The sequence below is a fragment of the Cygnus atratus genome, chromosome 7, assembly GCF_013377495.2.
Source record: "Cygnus atratus isolate AKBS03 ecotype Queensland, Australia chromosome 7, CAtr_DNAZoo_HiC_assembly, whole genome shotgun sequence".
NCBI classification, from domain to species: domain Eukaryota; kingdom Metazoa; phylum Chordata; class Aves; order Anseriformes; family Anatidae; genus Cygnus; species Cygnus atratus.
In genome coordinates, this window is record NC_066368.1 from 32,832,595 (window position 1) to 32,850,791 (window position 18,197).

Consider the following 18,197-nt stretch of genomic DNA (forward strand, 5'->3'; position numbering starts at 1 on the left):
TCAAATGTGCAAGAGTAATGAATGAAAATGAAAAAAATATTTCAGGAGAGAATGCTACGTTTCAAGAGATGAAAAGGGAAAAGTAAAATCTAGTTGCATAATGCAGAACAAACTTCTCCCAGTCTTTTGCTACAAAAGACGTGCATTTGCAGATCTTTTATCTATCCCTGTAAAACCACAACACACGGTTGGAAACACAACACAGATCCCAGAATAAGGGGAGACACAAACTGAAGAAGCAGCTAAACTGAACTGTCAACAGTACTCCTGGATTACTTCATTCTCATTAGAGTTCCTATGGTATCCAATCTTGCATGGGTTGAATCTAGCATGTTGCCAAGAACAAAGTTAATTAGTGAAATATCCCCAAATTAACTAACTCCCCTACCAAGAAATGGGCTCTTCCATTTTCCTCACATGATTATCTGGGCACTTTCACTTTTCCATATATAGGAGCAGCCCAGGGACTGACAGATCAGGCTAGGTAGGGATACAGACTTCAGGCACATGCATACTCCTTGCATGCATGCACAGATACAAGCCCATGCTGAATTCACACGCTGAAATTTAAGTTAGTGTTACAGGTAGTAAGTGAAGACGGTGACAGTCCTGCTAATAAAGAACCTTCACCTTTAACAGAAGGCACTAAAAGTAGAACTCTTCAACCACATTTTAAAATAATCCACCTGGAAAAGCATCACAACCATGAATGGGCCAGTGGATGGTTTATGTGATTACACGCTGGATGATGAAGGGGCTTTCATGTTCACATCGGAGTCAGTAGGAGAAGGACATCCAGGTAAGAAGCCCACTGTGGCAAATACATAAAAAGTATTTACATTTTAAACATTTTAAAAGCCTGAAGAAGTCTTAAAAAGAAGTTTTAGAAGCCTGAGGAAGTTTTAAAAGCTTGTTGTTAATCTTATAGAAAGTCTTTGTAACAGTGATTTTTACATTATTTCCATTGGACCTTTTCTACATAGTGTATAGAACTGCTATAGCTAGCAGTAACTGCCATAACTAGAGAACTGCTACAACTAGGGTGCTTCCAACAGGACTTCATGTGCCTTTGCTGGGTGTGTGTTACAGTGGGGAGGGCAGTGGGTTTCATGGTTGCTACTCCTTCCTTATCACCTGATTTTTTTTTTCAGTAATACTGTGGAGACACTACTGTATCTGACAGTTCTGTATCTCTGATAGACTAGAATTTCACATATGGATAAGAGTGCATAGCTTGCTTCTCAAGTTCCATATCCTTAGGGGTCCTGTGAAACTGCCTTATATATATGCTATGGTCTAAAACTGTCACCTATGACAGGAATATCTATGAGCAGGCTATTTGAAAGCATTTAAAGATCAGTGGTCCTACCAGTTGCATGTGGCAAAGTCACTGATAGATTTTCCCCCATTTCATCATCTGTGTATAAATGCAACGTATGGAATTGCTTAAGCAAATAGCAGACAGTTATTTGCTAAAATTTATGTATGGTCAGCAGAGCTGAGTTTGATTTTATAGAAAACAAATATTCATCTACCCTAAGCATGTACCTTTTGTCAACAAGTGTTCCCCCAAATGAATCCAAGGGACAATAAACTCTTTGATGTCCTGAAAAGCGTATTTATTTTAGAACGCAATTTGGCATCCTGTACTTTGTGCAAGGTTTTTTTTCAGATATGTACTCATGCAATGTAAGTAAAGCATAAATGGTGGATGGCATAGAGAACAAAAAGATCAGAAGTGAGAATTTTATGTCGATAATTCTGGTACTCCTCTATAATATTAATTATTAGTGCAAGTCAAATCCATGGCTGATGCAATTGAGTCCATTGCTGTCAATTTCAAGGCAGCTACATCAGGTTAAGCCAGTCGGGGTTCTTTCTGATGTAACACCATCAGAAAATGACAACCATATTCAGTCCTTGGGACATAGGTTCCGTCTCAAATTTGTGTATAATTACATCCAGCAGCTGTAGAACAACTTAGTTTCATGGAAAAAATAACATTATCCCATAGGGTGATTTTAAATTGAACAATGATATTTCTGAAGATGACAGGTCACAACTGATACTACTTTCATCGTTTTCTAATCCCCTTGGGGCAACAATAGATAAGTCTCAGAACAGGAAGAGATGTAATCCAACTTAGTCCCCAGTTTTAGCTTTGTCCCTTAGTTTCCTTTTCTTAACCAGTTCTCTTTTTTGTTTCTGGTTTTAGAATTTGACCTACTTTTCAGTTGTTATTCACATTGCCTTCTTTATTTCCAAAAACCCTATTGGCTCTCGGTAAGCCTTCTTTTAAGTCCTGTTAGCATTATCCATCTCTGAAATGGATGTACATTTGAGAAAATGTTGTCACTTGTTAGATTTGTATGCAGTATCTCATCTGTCAGAGCATGCCAGATCTCCGGGTATTTTGAGATTTATAGACCCAAGAGATTTGTTGAAGGAGTGGAAAGTTGAAATTTATTGGACTTTTTCAATTCTGTGATGCTTGTATTTTTCTAAGCAACATAGGTCTTTATATAGAATACTGAAAACCCAAGCACCCATGACAAAAGAAAGAACCAAATGAAGTGAGAACAGGATGACAGTAAATAACTCTGGGTGGTCCTGCAAATTCTTTTTCCTGAACACAATCCGGCAATAGGTCTTAATGGTCTCAGAGACGTGTCTAGTTTCTGACAGCAAATTGTCCTTTACTTTCTGGCCAAACCACCTTTTTCCTGGCTATGGTTTTACTCTAGAGGTGTAGACATGCCATTAGCTTTTTATCACCCAGGAAAATCTTGGCTGTTTCTTAAAACTGGGGCCAGTGTCTGAGGCTTGGGCTAGTTGGGCTTTTGATGTTATCAGTAGCGCTAAACTTCTATTGTGAGTTTTGAGCTCCTCTGTTTCATATCAAATGGATAATTTGCGTGTTCTTGATTACTTCCCTTCTGTATGTGATAGTATAATTTTGCTAGAGGGCATTATATGAAGTAAAGATCCTGAACCAGATCCTTGTCTGGTGGAAATTTGAATTGTTCTGATTATATTAGTTGAGGATTGAATGCACTCGTGTAGTCTTCCTTCATAATAAACAAAGCAGGGGAAATTACTTACTTATTTATTTGAGTATATAGAAAGCTGCCTTATATCTGTGCAGTGCTTTAAAGCTTTGTGTAATTAAGAAGCTCAGATTCCATAGAAGCAAGTAATAGCTGGCAATAATTATCATATAGGCGTTACCTATGCTCTCCAAAGAAACCCAGAGAACCAGAGAACTCTGTTTATCCCATCTTCTCAGTCCCACTTCTTCAAAACAATGTGGGTGTAAAGTTTTGGACTCCCTTCCAGAAGGTCTTTAAACTTGGCATTTAGTAGGGTGAATTCCAAACTCTCGGAAGACTTACATATAACCTCCTTCTTTTTAATATAATAAAAACACATGAATAACACGTTTTTTTTCTTAGCTTTTTTTTTTTTTTTGTCATTGTTCCATTTTGCTTCATCCAGAAATGTCTGTCCATGCTGCACAGTGGTTTCATTGTGCTTTGAAAGACATTGTGTGTTACTCTGACCCACAATGTCTTACAGGTGCCAAACTGCTTAGAATTAATTCCTTCCCCTTTCTGGTGTGGCATCAGGTGGACTTCCCTGCAAACCGAATGTCATTCAGTTTTCCAGTAAGTATCAAGGAATCTCTGTTAAAATATGGGAAAAAAACATCTGCTAAAAGCACCTTCAGACTTTCAACTATGTTAAAAACATGCTTATCTTCTGGACGTCCACAGAAGAAAAATTACACCCACACACCCCCAAGAAAACAAACCAGAACAAAAACCAAAAACAGAATATGCAGATCTTTCCAGCCGGTTGATGCTTGCATGTCTGATGTCTAACATTATATACACTTAATATATGTAATTGTTCTGTAAACTGCACAAAGAGAACATGTAAGATAAGCTCTTTAAACAGTGCAGTGTTAACACTGAAGTACCACTGCCATTAGCACTCCTGAAGAGTGCTTTTAAATAGCACTCACTCCTTTTAAATAGGAAAAATGTAATACAGCACAATTCAGCTATATGAAGTCCTTCCAGTGAAACTTTTTTTGGTTGGAATGTTTGTTTTTTGATGAAGTGTTCAAGATAAGTATCTATGTTTATTAACGGTTCATTTTTCGTAAGAAAACTGAGAATTGCTCAGTTTCTCGTATTTTGAATGCATAATTTCACCTCCAAGTGCTGTTAACATAAATAAGGTATCCTTAAAAATAGTGCTACCCAAAGTGATTTTGATCACAAGTTTTTAAGAAAATAAACTTTACCTTTTGAAATGTTTAATGTTTATTATATTTACTGCATGATCAAAGCCAGAAGTGTGGTAGTACCTGTTTGCGGTTTCAAAGGGTGGAGCTTTTTGAATTAAATTTTTGGTTGCTACTGTTGTTCATAGATTTTATTTTTGATGAATGTGTGGGGAGATCCCAAGAACTTGCAGATATAACTGATTTTAGTTACAGAACATATAATTTTTAAGGATATAGCACTACTAACTGTTATGCTCTTAATGTAGTCTAGATTCACATAATAAACCTACAACCAACTACGCAGAAAGATGCTTGAAGATCCTCCTAATTTGTGGAGATCACCTTTGTTGTTGAATACCTCCTTTACTTCATAATTTGACAACTGGGCATTTTAGTAGGGTTTATCATCAGCTCTCCTAAACTCATTCATTCCTTTTATAGTTAGCAGGAGCAAGTTTTATGGCCAGTTGGCATCTCTGCCATAAGGCTAGCTCTGTGGCATGGTTGGATTTCTTAATAAGAATTGGTGGTTTTCTAATACTTCCCTGTTCGTTCAAGAAATCCTTAAACTAGACATTGCTTTTTCAATATTTATCTTACTGGATAGTAATTCACTTTGTAAGGGTATGCATGAACTGCATTCTTACCTATGATAATCAATGTTTTAGATGATAATGCCTCACCAGAAGTTATCCCTTATGCCTTCCCTGTGTTTGTTTGTTTGTTTTTTTTTTAAGATAATAATAGACAGACATATTCTGTCATATGTAGCAGCTATGAGAGAAATGGGACAGTTGAGATGAGGAATTTAAATAACAGAATGAAAGGCGCACAAAGCCTGCTAAGTATTGCTAAATATAGAAATGCCTGGTTTTATTTTCTATTAGAGACCTTTCGTAATAGAGAGACCTTCAATATGATGCATTAAGCAGCTGATCATCCTTCTAGATTTCTCTTTCTGGTTTTGATATTTGTGTCCGTATTTGTCAACAAAGGTGTCTAGTTGCACCAGGATTCAGATCTTGCACCAGCAATCAGATCATGCATGAATTATCAAACTCATTTGTCTGAGCCTATTTTAATCCAAATTGGTTATTTTCAGTGATTGAAATTGTCACATAGATTTTAAAGACCAGAAGGTCTTCTGATACATAATCCAGTCTGAACTTTATACGCAAGTAATGAAATTTCATGCAAGAATTCTTCAAACATGTTATTAAACTATGGCTGAGTTTCATTCTTACTTTTAAAAAGATTTCAAAAGTAAGTTTTGAAGGAATAAGGGATCCTGCAGAATTCTAGATGGATTTGACTTTTTGAATCTTCATCTTTCTCTCTTTATTTTCAAGCTATCAAGTGTAGTTACATTATTGCCCATCAGACAGAAACTTTTCCCTCAGTATACTATCTTTCAGGTTTTTAGAGACTGTGACCCAGTACTGTTATTTCCTCAAGTAGGTTACCTTTCCTTCAGCCTTTCAAAACTAGATTGATCTTGATTAATTTCATCCTTTAAAGCACACTTTTCTGATTTTGAGATGTTTTTCTCAGTCTGTCCTAAAAACCTCCCAATAGCTTCTTATAAGTCCCCTTCAAATAAGGGGGCTTATAAAAAAGGTGGGAAGCAACTCTTTGCTCAATCGAATAATGACAGGATGAAGGGGAAAGGTTTCAAACTAAAAGAGGGGGGATTTAGATTGGAGATTAGGAGGGAATTCTTCACTCACAGGGTGGTGAGGCACTGGAACAGGTTGCCCATAGAGGTTGTGGATGCCCCATCCCTGGAAGTGTTCAAGACCAGAGGTTAGGTGAGGCCCTGAGCAACATGATCTAGTGGGTGGCATCCCTGCCTATGGCAGGGGCGCTGGAACTAGATGATCATTGAGGTCCCTTCCAACCCAAGCCATTCTATGATTCCATGATCTTTAAATACCACCACCAAAATCGAGTATTCCTGGAGCAGTCTCGCTGATGCTATTATATGAAGATAATTCCATTTTTGTGGCTGATTCCTCATCTGGCTTACTATCATGAGCTTTTCAGAGTAACACTTCGCTGAGATAAGAGTCTCCAATTCTGTGAAAGTAGACTATATTCTTTGTTCTCAAATGTTTGATGTGCTATTTCGTTGTGAGGGAAACAGAAGAGCTGCTTTTTTTTTTTTTTAACCAATAACATGAAGTAGTGTAGATACTAATGATGTACTTCATGAAAAAAAAAAGCATGAAAACATCTTGCTACATGCACTTGCTGATTTTACTGCCTACTAATGCTCCCTTGAAACATTTTCAGGGAAGTTTTAGTTAAGAAATTAATTTCAACCTGCAAAATCTACGTAAGGTTCTTTGTACTGGATAGGCGCCATAAAGAAGAATGGGGACAAATTAGTAATGGGATTACTTGTGTTCCTCTTGAGTGTTTTGGAAAGTCTGCATATAATAAATGATATATTACATACAGGCAACTTTTACTAGTATGGGACATTGACATCTAATGCAGATGAGACATGCTTCATGTAGGACAAGAACAGGATAAATTTTTTTATGCCATAGAAACTTTGCATGATGAAAAAAGACTGTACAGCAGTCTTAATCACTTGGAGTTTACTGCAGGGCATTGGACATGCACTAAGAAGGTCATCCTGTCCCAGTTGCTCTGCTGTCCCACCCAGGTAATCAAAAATTATGTATTTTCATCTTTTTTTTTTTTTTGCTCTTCTGCTTGAAAATATGGCGTTATTGTCTAGTACAAAATTGAAAATGTGAAGAGAGCAAGCAGAGATACATTTTAATCAAAGTCCTGCTACCTTTGTCCCCAGTCTTGCTAAACAAGGTTCGTTTGGAATTCCAACTAAATTGCAAGAATGGTATCTGATTCCTGTTTGGTAATAATTGTCCCAAATTTAGTAATCCACATACAGTCCTTGTGAGGCTGAATGTTCCACTGCAGGCTACATTTGCTAAACATATTTTGTGTTCATTTTTTTCATATCAAAGTGGTTAATATAGGAGATGAGTGTCATAGTCAGATTAGTTATCTAGTTTCTGATTTTGTCCCTCTTATCTAAATGTACCCCTTCCTCATGAGATAAAAAAGAATTTATTTTGACTTGAGATTAAATGTAGAAAAACTCAAATGCCATAAACATGGCTTTCCGATAGATTGGGTTGCAAATGGCAAAGAAGAAGATGTTTATTTTGCCACACAGCATGTTATGGCAACACCTAAACATTGTATGCAATAATAGACTTTTTTTTTTTAAAAGAACAAAATCAAAATATATAAGAAATATTACAATTTTTAGGTGATATGCATTGTTATGGATGCTGCTCTTTTGTGTTCATTAGATTAGCTACATTATTTGATAAAGATTCATTATTCATTAAAAAGGTAAGAAGAAGAAAAAAAAAAAGAAACAGAAAAGATAAACCTGAGATGAAACCTTTGTAGTTGGAATGTCACTGAGGATATACTCAACATTTACCTCAGGCAGACATTAGTTGGTAGCCCCTTCTTGTTTCCATATTTGCTCCTCACTCACCCATCTCAAGTGGGATGCAGAGATTAAGAGCAGATGACGTTGCAGGATGGTGGGAAGCAGTGAGAAGAAGCAAACCTGAAATAGGTGCTTGACACTGAGCTGTGCATTATGTGTAGTGATTTAAACTATTAATCAGGCTTTATCAGCTGTGTAACTCAGGTACAGTCTAACTTTCTGCTGGGGAGATGGAAGTTAGTGGTGGAATATTACCTTCTTGTTAGCATACTGCTGTGGCAGACAAGGAGAAGGCAAGGAGTAGAACGTTACCTCAGCCTCTCAGGTAATTCTGTGCATAACATACTTGTTTCACACTGATGTGCAGAAAACTACAGGTGAGGTTGTAGTCAGTATTAGTTTACACCAATAAGTAAAAGTTTCATCTATCTATTAGTTTTGCTTGCAGGATGTTGCATGTGACTTTTTTATCTATTTTGTTTAAATGCTTCAGTAGTAAGCAATAAAAGAATTCCTTACTAAAGCACTTACCTACTCAAATGGATGCAAACAGTCTACATTTTGTATTAAGTACCCTGGTTTGAATAACAGCTTTGATGTCTTGCAGATAAAATCTGTGATCAAATCAGTGATGCTGTGCTAGATGCCCATCTCAAGCAGGACCCAAATGCCAAGGTTGCTTGTGGTAAGTTGTTTGCTCCTTTGCTTTAAGTCATTACCCAGTCACTGTTCTTTTATTTTTGATATATGTGCAAAGAGCATGAAGGTGTCACGTGCTAACTCATTTTACTCTCAAAAAATATGTAAAAATTAATAGTCTTCAAGAGAAGGAGAGACAAGAAGGAACAGAAGTTTTTACAAAGGCTGAAGCCTGAGCAGGTAGCAGAAGGATAGAATACTACAGAAGGACAGACAAGATTGTTAATTTTGTGTGTTGACTGAATATTCTGAGAAACAGATTGTATTTCATCATGGTGGATTTTTAAGGAGTATTTGTATGTTGTTAAAAAGTACATTCTGTATGTTGTTGAAAAGTACATTTACTATATTTATTAAAGTCCTCATTTTTCAGTGTTAGACCCTGTAACTGCTTGTTTTCTTGATACCTCTTCAGACAGAGTTGTACCATCAACCCTCAGCTCATTTTTCTAGTTCATTTAACTAAACCCCATCCTCAAATTCTTCCTCCTTGGACTGGAGGCACGTTTTCAAAATAGATAATCACTGGAGAATTATTTAGCCTCAGAATATATCTTAGAGTGATTAAAGATTAAGTGGATTTAAAAATCACAGTTTAATACTACATTTCCCTAAACGACTCTGTATATCACTGAATCATGAAAGGAATTGGTTGTGGAAGGAGCTAGTATTGCCAAAGATATGACTAAAAAGTACTAAGACTGTATATATCCAGTATATTTCTCTAAATCACCATCATCACAAACGTAGTTGTTTGTCTTAGCGGGCTGGTTATTCTGCTACTTTAATCCTATTTCCATCTCCCTTTTCAGAGACAGTATGTAAAACAGGGATGGTGTTGCTCTGTGGGGAGATCACATCTCTTGCTATTGTGGATTATCAACGAGTTGTCCGAGATGCAATTAGACACATTGGCTATGATGATTCAGCTAAAGGTTGGTGGAAAATCTTATGAACTCCTTGAAGAGCAAGCAATAGGCAACTGCAGACCAGGTCTGTCAGCACTTCCATAAGTGGGCTTTAGCAAGCCTGATAAAAACTGAATATCCTGTGTGAAAGCTGCTTACGTGGTGCTACGCGATACACTTTCTGGCTTTATCCCTGTAAGTAGAAAAAAAAACCACATCATATATTAGTTAAAACTGAAAAGGAGAAGGCAGAATCCACTTTTATCCATGAACCTGAGCCACAGAATCTACCACTAACCCGAACTTGGGAGAACGTGAATCTGTTATTTGGCAAGCTGATTAATGCATTTTGGTCAGAAAGAGAGGGACGAAGAAACTTAGTTCATTTTGTTTTATCATTACGTATTTGCACTGCTTTCAGGCGGAGAGCAGGTATTCACTGTACAAGGTGCTCTATTAGCTCTGAACAAACTCCTAGGCTGAGCAGTCCAGGTCAGGTTTGTGTGTTGTATAAATGACAGAAAAGACAAAATGATTTATATATCAGACACATTCCACCATCTGATTTGCCATGTATCTCTTTATACACTATGGGTGTTCCAAAGATGCTGTTAACAATAATTACATCTTTTAAGGGCTTTTATTTAAAAACAGTTTTTTCCTGCAATCCTTCAATAGCTATCAAATTTCCAGGGAGAATGTAGTGGAAGAATATTACAGCAACACATCTGCAAGTTACCTCTATTATGACATAGCAGCAGGGCTTTCAGAATATACTGTCAAATCCATTAGTTTGTAAATCTGATTTTTACCTTAACAGCCTAATGATAAGGGCAGATGCAGTGACCCAGTAAAAAACACCTGCTATGCAGAAGTACACAAAAGGGTAAACCAATTGCACACAGACATTGTTTACTTCTCTATTTAGCCTAGTTAAAAGAGGGTGATGAGGATTCTTCAAATGGATCATATGCATATGGATGTGTATGTATGTTTTATTGGATGAACATGAGTTTGGTTAGCAGTTAGCAGTAGCTACAGTTTTAGAAAATGCTGGATTTGGAGAGATACAAATTACTCTTAATATACCTAGTGAAAGGTGGAAAATTTTGCCACAATCATATGCAAGTCTTTGAATTTATTTTTTAAATCTTCCTTTTGGTCTTTGAAATTAATGTGAAGTCATTTCCTACTTCCAGATTTTCTGTGAGACTCAAATCTTTTTTTTTTTTCTCTGTCTATGGCTCTCACACAAATTCCCATAAGAGATTTAGGTGCTTACTCTACATGTATTACAAATAATGTACCAGGGAGCAGATCCTACAATTGCTGTAAACATCAGCTCATAAGAATTTATAAAAAAAAAAAAGGTTTTCAACATTGTTTATTTAGGACAGGCTCCCAAATAGTCAATTTTCTTAAAAACTAGTTTTCTCCAGTTAGCATTTCCTAACCTGAGTTGGTTTGGCAATAGGGTTCCAATGCAAGAGAAAACAAAACAGTAACAATCAATAAAGGCGACCCTGTATACCCTGTCACCTCCTCAAAAGAATGAAAGTGTTGTATTGACAACAATTTAACAAGAAATAGTAGTTAGGTTGTGAATTCTGGATGTGGTATCCTTCAGAATGAAAAATATGTTGTGTGGTTACATATTACTTTCCTTAATTGTAACAGAAGAAAATAATTTGCCACTGTTCTTTTTTCTAAATAGGCTTTGACTACAAGACTTGTAATGTTTTAGTGGCACTGGAACAGCAGTCACCTGATATTGCCCAGGGTGTTCATCTACACAGGGATGAAGAAGATGTTGGTGCTGGAGATCAGGTACACATGACATCACACCTGAAACATTAAAGCTGTTTGAATGGAAAGAGCTTACCCCATCTCATTGCCCAGTTTTCTAAAACAAAGTCCATCTGAAGATTTGCACACTTCCATCTTGGGCTAGCCCAGAATAAAAAACATATCTTTATTAAAACAGTTGGAAGTTGTTTGAGGGCAGGCTTTTAAGTGGTGTTTGTCATGGTACTCCACAGAAGTCAGGAGAGCTCTGTCAGTTTGTACTAGCTTGGAATGTGTCCTTCAGAAATTAACAATTTCTTTTTTTTGCTTATGTTTTTCATGTTTTTGTTAAGGAGTTTTAGATTCCTCAGACCATTCATCTTGCAGCCCGATTTGTTTTGTACAATGGAATAAACAAAAGATCTTACCACTTTCACAAAGCTCTTGAGATTTTACACAGCAAAAAATTAGGCGGTGCTTCAACTGTCTGCAGCATTAGTACAATGAAGGCAAATATGCCAGAGTACTTTTAATTCTCCTTTATTTCCCAGAGGCAGAGATCTGTTTTATTATAGTAGGTGTTCCACATAATTAAGGCTGTCCAAGCTGTGTTTCTGTGAGCTAAATAACACATGTAGATAATTACTGTGTTCCCAAGAGAAAGATGCTAACATAAAAACTCCATAATCTGACTGATGCCTGTATGAATGAGTTTAACATTTACAGTAGTTATCATTAGTAGTAATATCTAGTTTATAACAATGCTTTTGAGAACCATAAATGGAGATATCAGAGTCCAGGAGCCAAGCTAATATTGTTCAAATAAACATTGAGGACTAAATTAAAATGTTTTTATGCTGTCATGGAGACATAATACTACATAAGATGAAAAGATACCTGACTTTCTTTGGCACTTTCATGATCTCCCTTACTGTTGAATATCTGCCTCTCTTTATTATTTTTACATCACAACATATGCTGGGTGAGGAGAAAGAAAATCCTACTAACTGCTTAACAGATGATAATGTGATGCAGGGAATGTGACTGCATAATAGTAGAAGCTGTGACTAGAAGCATGCGGTATTGCAAATCTCAGGCAGGTACCTTAACTGTTGAATAGTACTTCTTTTATGCAACATTGAAATTCCATTCCACTGAGATGTCAGATGTGAGCTGTAGTAGAAGTTAGTGGCAGTATTCATACATAAAAGCCTCTACAACCTTTCCAGACCAGGAAGAACACCTTTTGTATGACAGAATAGCCCTGATATTGTTTTGCTCAGACAGATCTTTTCTTGATGAAACTTTTTTCAGAGAAACTTCTCAGTCTTTGTCCACATTTCTAGCCCAACATGGAAATTTTCAGGCCCTCAGTAAAAAATTCTTGGAATGCGGTTTGTTTCTCATTACACTGTAGCATGTTGGAGCCTGATCCCAGTTTAGGCTTCTTGGACTGTAATGTAAAAAGCAGAAAGTAAACCTGAGGGTACTGTTTACTTTTTGTTTCAGATGAAATCTCATAGCCTTTGGTTGTGGTGCTTTTTAACAGTAATTGAAGTATCTCTTCTCCTCCTATAGGGTTTGATGTTTGGTTATGCAACGGATGAGACAGAGGAATGTATGCCTCTAACAATTATTCTTGCTCATAAACTGAATGCCAGGTTAGCAGAGCTGAGGCGCAATGGAGAGCTTCCTTGGCTGAGGCCTGACTCTAAGACACAGGTAAATATTGCTGTCATGCTGGTTTCTCTCTTTTACCAACAGAGTAGAAATCCAGTCACTTGTGGATAGTCCAGGTCATTGAAAACTATCACTTTTTACTTTTGCAAAATGTTATATGTTTTTAAAGAAAAAATCAATGGTGTTTAGAGTATCAGGATTGCTACTGTATAAGCTACAAGTAGCAGATAAAGAACTTGCAGACTTATGATAGTCTCTTTGACTGTTGGAAAATGGTTAACCTGTATCAGAGTGCTAGATGCATTAACCATATATGGGTGATGGAACATTTAACCCTTTAGATCTAAATGCTCGGTGCTGGTTGAAAAAGTGACAGGAAATTTGAAGGATTTATTTGTATTTAGGGATTTAGACTGGCCTTTTTTGAAGATGCACTGAGAATGTAAATTTTTGAGGCTTGGGAGTTTAGCTAGAAATCCCAACCGAAAGGCGCATTGTGGACAGTTTCATAGAAAACCAAATTGTCAATATTGGGTCTTTTTTTCCTCACCACTGCATAAATGAAGAATGAAGAAGTAGGGTTCATCCCATGGCAACAAGGTGAGCAGTGATCATTATAATATCAACATTGACATTCTGCTGCAGTTTTTATCTTGGAATAGCGTAGCATGAGGTTTGATGTATATGTAGCTACAATTTATGGTAACTTTGGATTGCTTTTTTTTTTTTCCCCCCTTCTCCCTGCTCTATTCAGGTCACTGTTCAGTATATCCAGGAGAATGGAGCAGTCATCCCAGTGCGTGTTCATACCATTGTGATATCCGTACAACATGATGAAACCATTTCTCTGGAGAATATGCGCAAAACCCTGAAGGATCGTGTAATTCAAGCTGTTGTCCCTGCAAAATACTTGGATGAGAGAACTATTTATCACCTTCAGCCTAGTGGACGTTTTGTTATTGGAGGACCTCAGGTTTGTATCACATTATTTTGTTGTTTTTATCAGCTTGTCATTGTCAGTGGGTGCGTGCCTTAACAGAAATGCTCAGCTCGTCTGGCACATCAGTCCTAAGTTGTGAGAAGCAACCAGCTTATCACTATAATTTTGTGTGTCATTGGTATTCTAGACTATGGACAAATGGAAAGCCAAACTTGAGCTGTAACTTCTAGAAAATCAACCTGTGGCAATCATGGCTGCATGCCAAGCAGAAGGCTACACATACGAAATTCTTCAGCTGTGCACTGAATTGCACCCATTAAAAAATGCAAGGCTTTGAGGTGTGCACTAAACTGCACAAATTTTAAAATATAGTATAATTACCTGTAAGTCAACCAGCAATACCTTTCCTACTCTTGTGGTGGAACTGTATTGCTTATGTTTGCATGCACAAACATAGGCATGTTGCAGCATATGTTTGCAGCTTTTTAAGCCTGGGATAAGTTTCCTTAGTGTGGGTCAATCTGCTTGTGTGTCCATGGCCTTACAGCCGCTATCATCACCGGACTTGCACAATTTACGATGTGTTGCAGCAACCAGAAAATTACTGTTTCTTTCCTTGTCTGTTATGTCTTGAACTTTCTGAGTACCACTAAGTTTTATTTTCAATAAAGCAAGCTATGGAAGGCTGTCTTAAACTGCAGCTCCATTCATCTAAGGAAGACGTGTACCTCACTTGGGGATTTTCACCTTATGTTTCCAAGCATAGCAGCCCCTTGAATTGTGGCTGTGCCATAGTCAGTCATTTTGCGGCTATCACCGTTTTCCCAAAAGCAACACCTGCTGGTAGTATAAGGACGTCACAACTCATTGCAGAAGTGACTTCCACACAATTTATTTGTGCTCTTCAGCCCCTTTAAAAAGAAATGTGCTTTTTTTCTTTTCACCTGTCCATTTCTCTTCCTCTCACTCACTTCTGCTGTCAAGTCATAAGGGCCCACAAGGTGTTCCCACTGCACCTGTCTGTGTCATAGTCAGAAATTAAGGTTTGAGTCAAACAGAAGAAGCCCAGGAGGACAGGGTCTTTTAGGCAAGCTCAGCTATCTGCAATTCAGATTTTCATCTCGCTGTTTTCTTAACAGAATGGGACAAACAGTGCCAAAGGTTTTATTCCGTGTATATGCTCAGTCTTTCTAAGGAAAACTTTGGCTTTCCACTTGTGTTTGCCATGCAAACATTCTAGCAGTCAAATTTTACTGGCGTGATATTCTATAGAAAAAGAATTTTAAACCTGCCCACACAGGTGGGAACTGAATGTCAAATTTGACTAGGTTTCCATTCACACCAGAACACTTAAAAAATTATTAAATAAGGGGTCAGACAATTAGTCAGGTAGTGATCAGCTAACCAAGATCGAATTAAAATATCAAATACTTATAAGGAGCAATCAAGATAGCTGCGCAGGTGGCTAGAAGGTTGTCTGTGTTTCGTTATTTAATATCTTACAATTTTTGTATATAAGTATCTGTTCTAATGTTTCCTTCTCAGTTACGTTTAACGGCATTTACTCCATACGTGTTCTGTATCGTTTGCATAAGAGTGTAAATATTTTGAAGCTGGAAATGTGTTTTTAGCATATACTTGTATGACAGTCTCTGTAATGATACTGCACCAGAAGTGCTGAGTGCTAGCCTCCATGTAGTGGTGTATAAGGTAGCACTGGCATACCTTAAATTAAAGAAAAAGACTTAATATACACACAACTTCAGATTTTGGCCAAAAGATATGAAAGCCTCGTCTATTTTTTTTAACCCAACATAAAATCTCTCAGTGGTTCATATATGGCATGTATTTTGTTAGCAATATTCTGTATTCGGTTTGGTTGTGGTAGATAGATTGCATTTAAACCAAGGCTCCCATATTGTTCCCATATTTTTGAAGCAGGCATTGAATGCTCTAGCTATCTAGGTGTAAAGCTTTTTGGTTGGCTACCAAACACTAGTCATGAATGGCTTATTTTACGAATCTGACTTTAAAGAGCATTTATAGCCACTGTTGCAGCTCAGTGAGACGAGTTAATTCCTTCAGCTATCCCACAACAATCCGTAAGTGGAGAACTTATATATGCATTGTCTTCTGAGGGCTGCATAGTCTTGTTTGAGAGTTATAATAAAGTGGATTGTAAAATGGCCCAATTCTTTTACTGATTCAGGGTGACGCTGGTGTTACTGGTCGAAAGATCATTGTGGATACTTACGGTGGCTGGGGAGCCCATGGAGGCGGTGCCTTTTCTGGAAAAGACTATACAAAGGTGGACCGATCAGCAGCATATGCAGCCCGTTGGGTGGCCAAGTCCCTTGTGAAAGCTGGGCTCTGTCGCCGTGTTCTGGTTCAGGTATGTTTTGTTCTGAATGTTGCTTTTCTCCAAAAGATAGTTCATTTTCAGCTTTACCTTGAACAAATGTCATACAAGACACTGTACTAGAAGCTGTCTTGCTGTTGGATTTGGGGCTGAAGAAAGAAAGATGTTGATGTGCTTGGTTCAAGACCTCTGTAATGTGGCTAATAGCGCATCGGCTTCTTGAAGCTGGAACATTTTACTTAGCTTTCATTTTATCGGCTGTTTTTCCAGACATTTCCTGAGCCCTTAACCCTCTGACACTTACTGTCATGAACATGGGATGACTAGATAATGAAGAGGAAATTTGTCCAGAGACATCAGTATTTTCAAAGGTTTCTTTTTTCTTTTCTTTTTTTTTTTTTTCCTACAAATACAGATTATACAATTACAGGACATGAAGCAGAGGCCTTCAGTTTCCTTAGAAGGACCGGGAATGAGTGCTTTGGTCTCTTGCATTCTCTTGCCCAGCAAAATGCCATACTTGATAATTGCATTGTATTTTTGCTGTAGGTGTCTTATGCCATTGGAGTAGCTCAACCACTGTCCATTTCACTATTCACGTACGGAACTTCACAAAGAACAGAGAAAGAACTGCTGGACATTGTGCACAAAAACTTTGATCTTCGGCCTGGAGTCATTGTCAGGTATGGAAACACATATATATGTAAATATCTTGGCGATCACATCTTAGAACTGATTACTTGAAAAACCATTAGATGTTACAATTTAATAATTAGCCTCTTAAGCTAGCATGGAATTGTTCTATGCGCTACAAAAGAGACTTTTTGTCAGACTTCATAGTTGATAGTTTTTATGGATCCACCAGCGTGCCATATCTTTAAAGATGACAGCTGTTTTCCAGTTTCATACACTTTCAGCCTTTGGCCTTATATAGTCTACAGAATTGAAATGAATAATTTTTTTATTCCAAGAATTTTAACTTTGCTGTGAAAAAGAAATATGTTTTGTTTTATGAAAGGAAATAAAGATACTTCTTTTCCATTAAAATTCATAATTCTTGTAGCCCTAAAGTACTTCATGTTTAAGTTCTGTTGTCAGTTTTATAAATTCCTGTTTGAACATGTTCACCAGTGTGTTTGCATCTCCAGAAAATGCCTCCTAGATTAAGGGCGTGAAATGGGTATCAACATCAGGATTTTATTGATAAATACCATGATTATCATAATGTGAAGAATTTTCTCATCTTTTTTATTATTCACAGGGATTTAGACCTAAAAAAACCCATTTACCAGAAAACTGCATGTTATGGTCACTTTGGAAGAAATGAATTCCCATGGGAAGTGCCTAAAAAACTTGTGTTTTGACACTTGCTCTCTATGTTTAAAAACACCAAGGAAGAGAAGTCCACTAATGTGAGGATGCTTCCAAAAATCAAATCCGACAACTTTGTATTCAAGAAATGGAATTTTAGATTTTAAATGGAGAGAAAGAAAAGGATATTTTCTTGGAAATTGATTTTTTTAACCCTCAGTGTCTTTCATTATCTAAGATATAAAAGACAGAGTCTTTTTTAATCAGCATAAGACAACAAAATGCTGTTTACTTTTTATTGCTGCTCTGTTGGTTCTTTTGATAAAGTCAAAGTATAACTCAGGTACTCAAACCAATGGCTGAACCTCAAACCTTTCATGGGCAAAGGAAAGGATGACTTTCCCAACTCTGACTAATGGTCAGCAGATCTCTTGCTTCTAATTAGACAATGGGAAATTCTGGGGTCCAATTTCCTTACTGGAGTTAGCATTGCATGCAACTGGGGGTTGCTTTGATGGGAGAAGGCTGGATATCACATAACTGTATCTTGGCCTCGTCTGTAGAAGATGTTAACATATACATAATATTTAAATCTTCTTCACTGGGTATGTGCTGTTACTGTTGTGTTTCAATTACCTGTGTTTTTGAAACGTGTTCTCCTATAAAACAATCATACAATAAAATGCTCTTTCCTACCATGTATGCCTCTTTTTTTCTGTTTTTAATGT

The 18,197-nt window shown here is 37.1% G+C and overlaps 1 protein-coding gene across 1 annotated transcript; it reads left to right on the forward strand.

Moving 5' to 3' along the window:
* Positions 1–225: 225 nt before the first annotated feature.
* MAT1A (methionine adenosyltransferase 1A) lies at positions 226–18,167 on the forward strand. Its single transcript, XM_035537026.1, has 9 exons — positions 226–799; positions 8,395–8,472; positions 9,299–9,421; positions 11,109–11,221; positions 12,758–12,901; positions 13,614–13,832; positions 16,009–16,191; positions 16,708–16,841; positions 17,420–18,167. Exons 1-9 carry the CDS (start codon positions 706–708, stop codon positions 17,520–17,522), a joined length of 1,191 nt encoding a protein of 396 aa, XP_035392919.1. The 5' UTR covers positions 226–705; the 3' UTR covers positions 17,523–18,167.
* Positions 18,168–18,197: the final 30 nt, after the last annotated feature.

Coding starts and splice junctions, on each gene's coding strand:
- MAT1A (XM_035537026.1), top strand. CDS start 706: ATGAATGGGCCAGTGGATGGTTTATGTGATTACACGCTGGATGATGAA. Junction 8,473..9,298: donor AAATGCCAAGGTTGCTTGTG/GTAAGTTGTTTG, acceptor CTCCCTTTTCAG/AGACAGTATGTAAAACAGGG. Junction 13,833..16,008: donor TTGTTATTGGAGGACCTCAG/GTTTGTATCACA, acceptor TTACTGATTCAG/GGTGACGCTGGTGTTACTGG.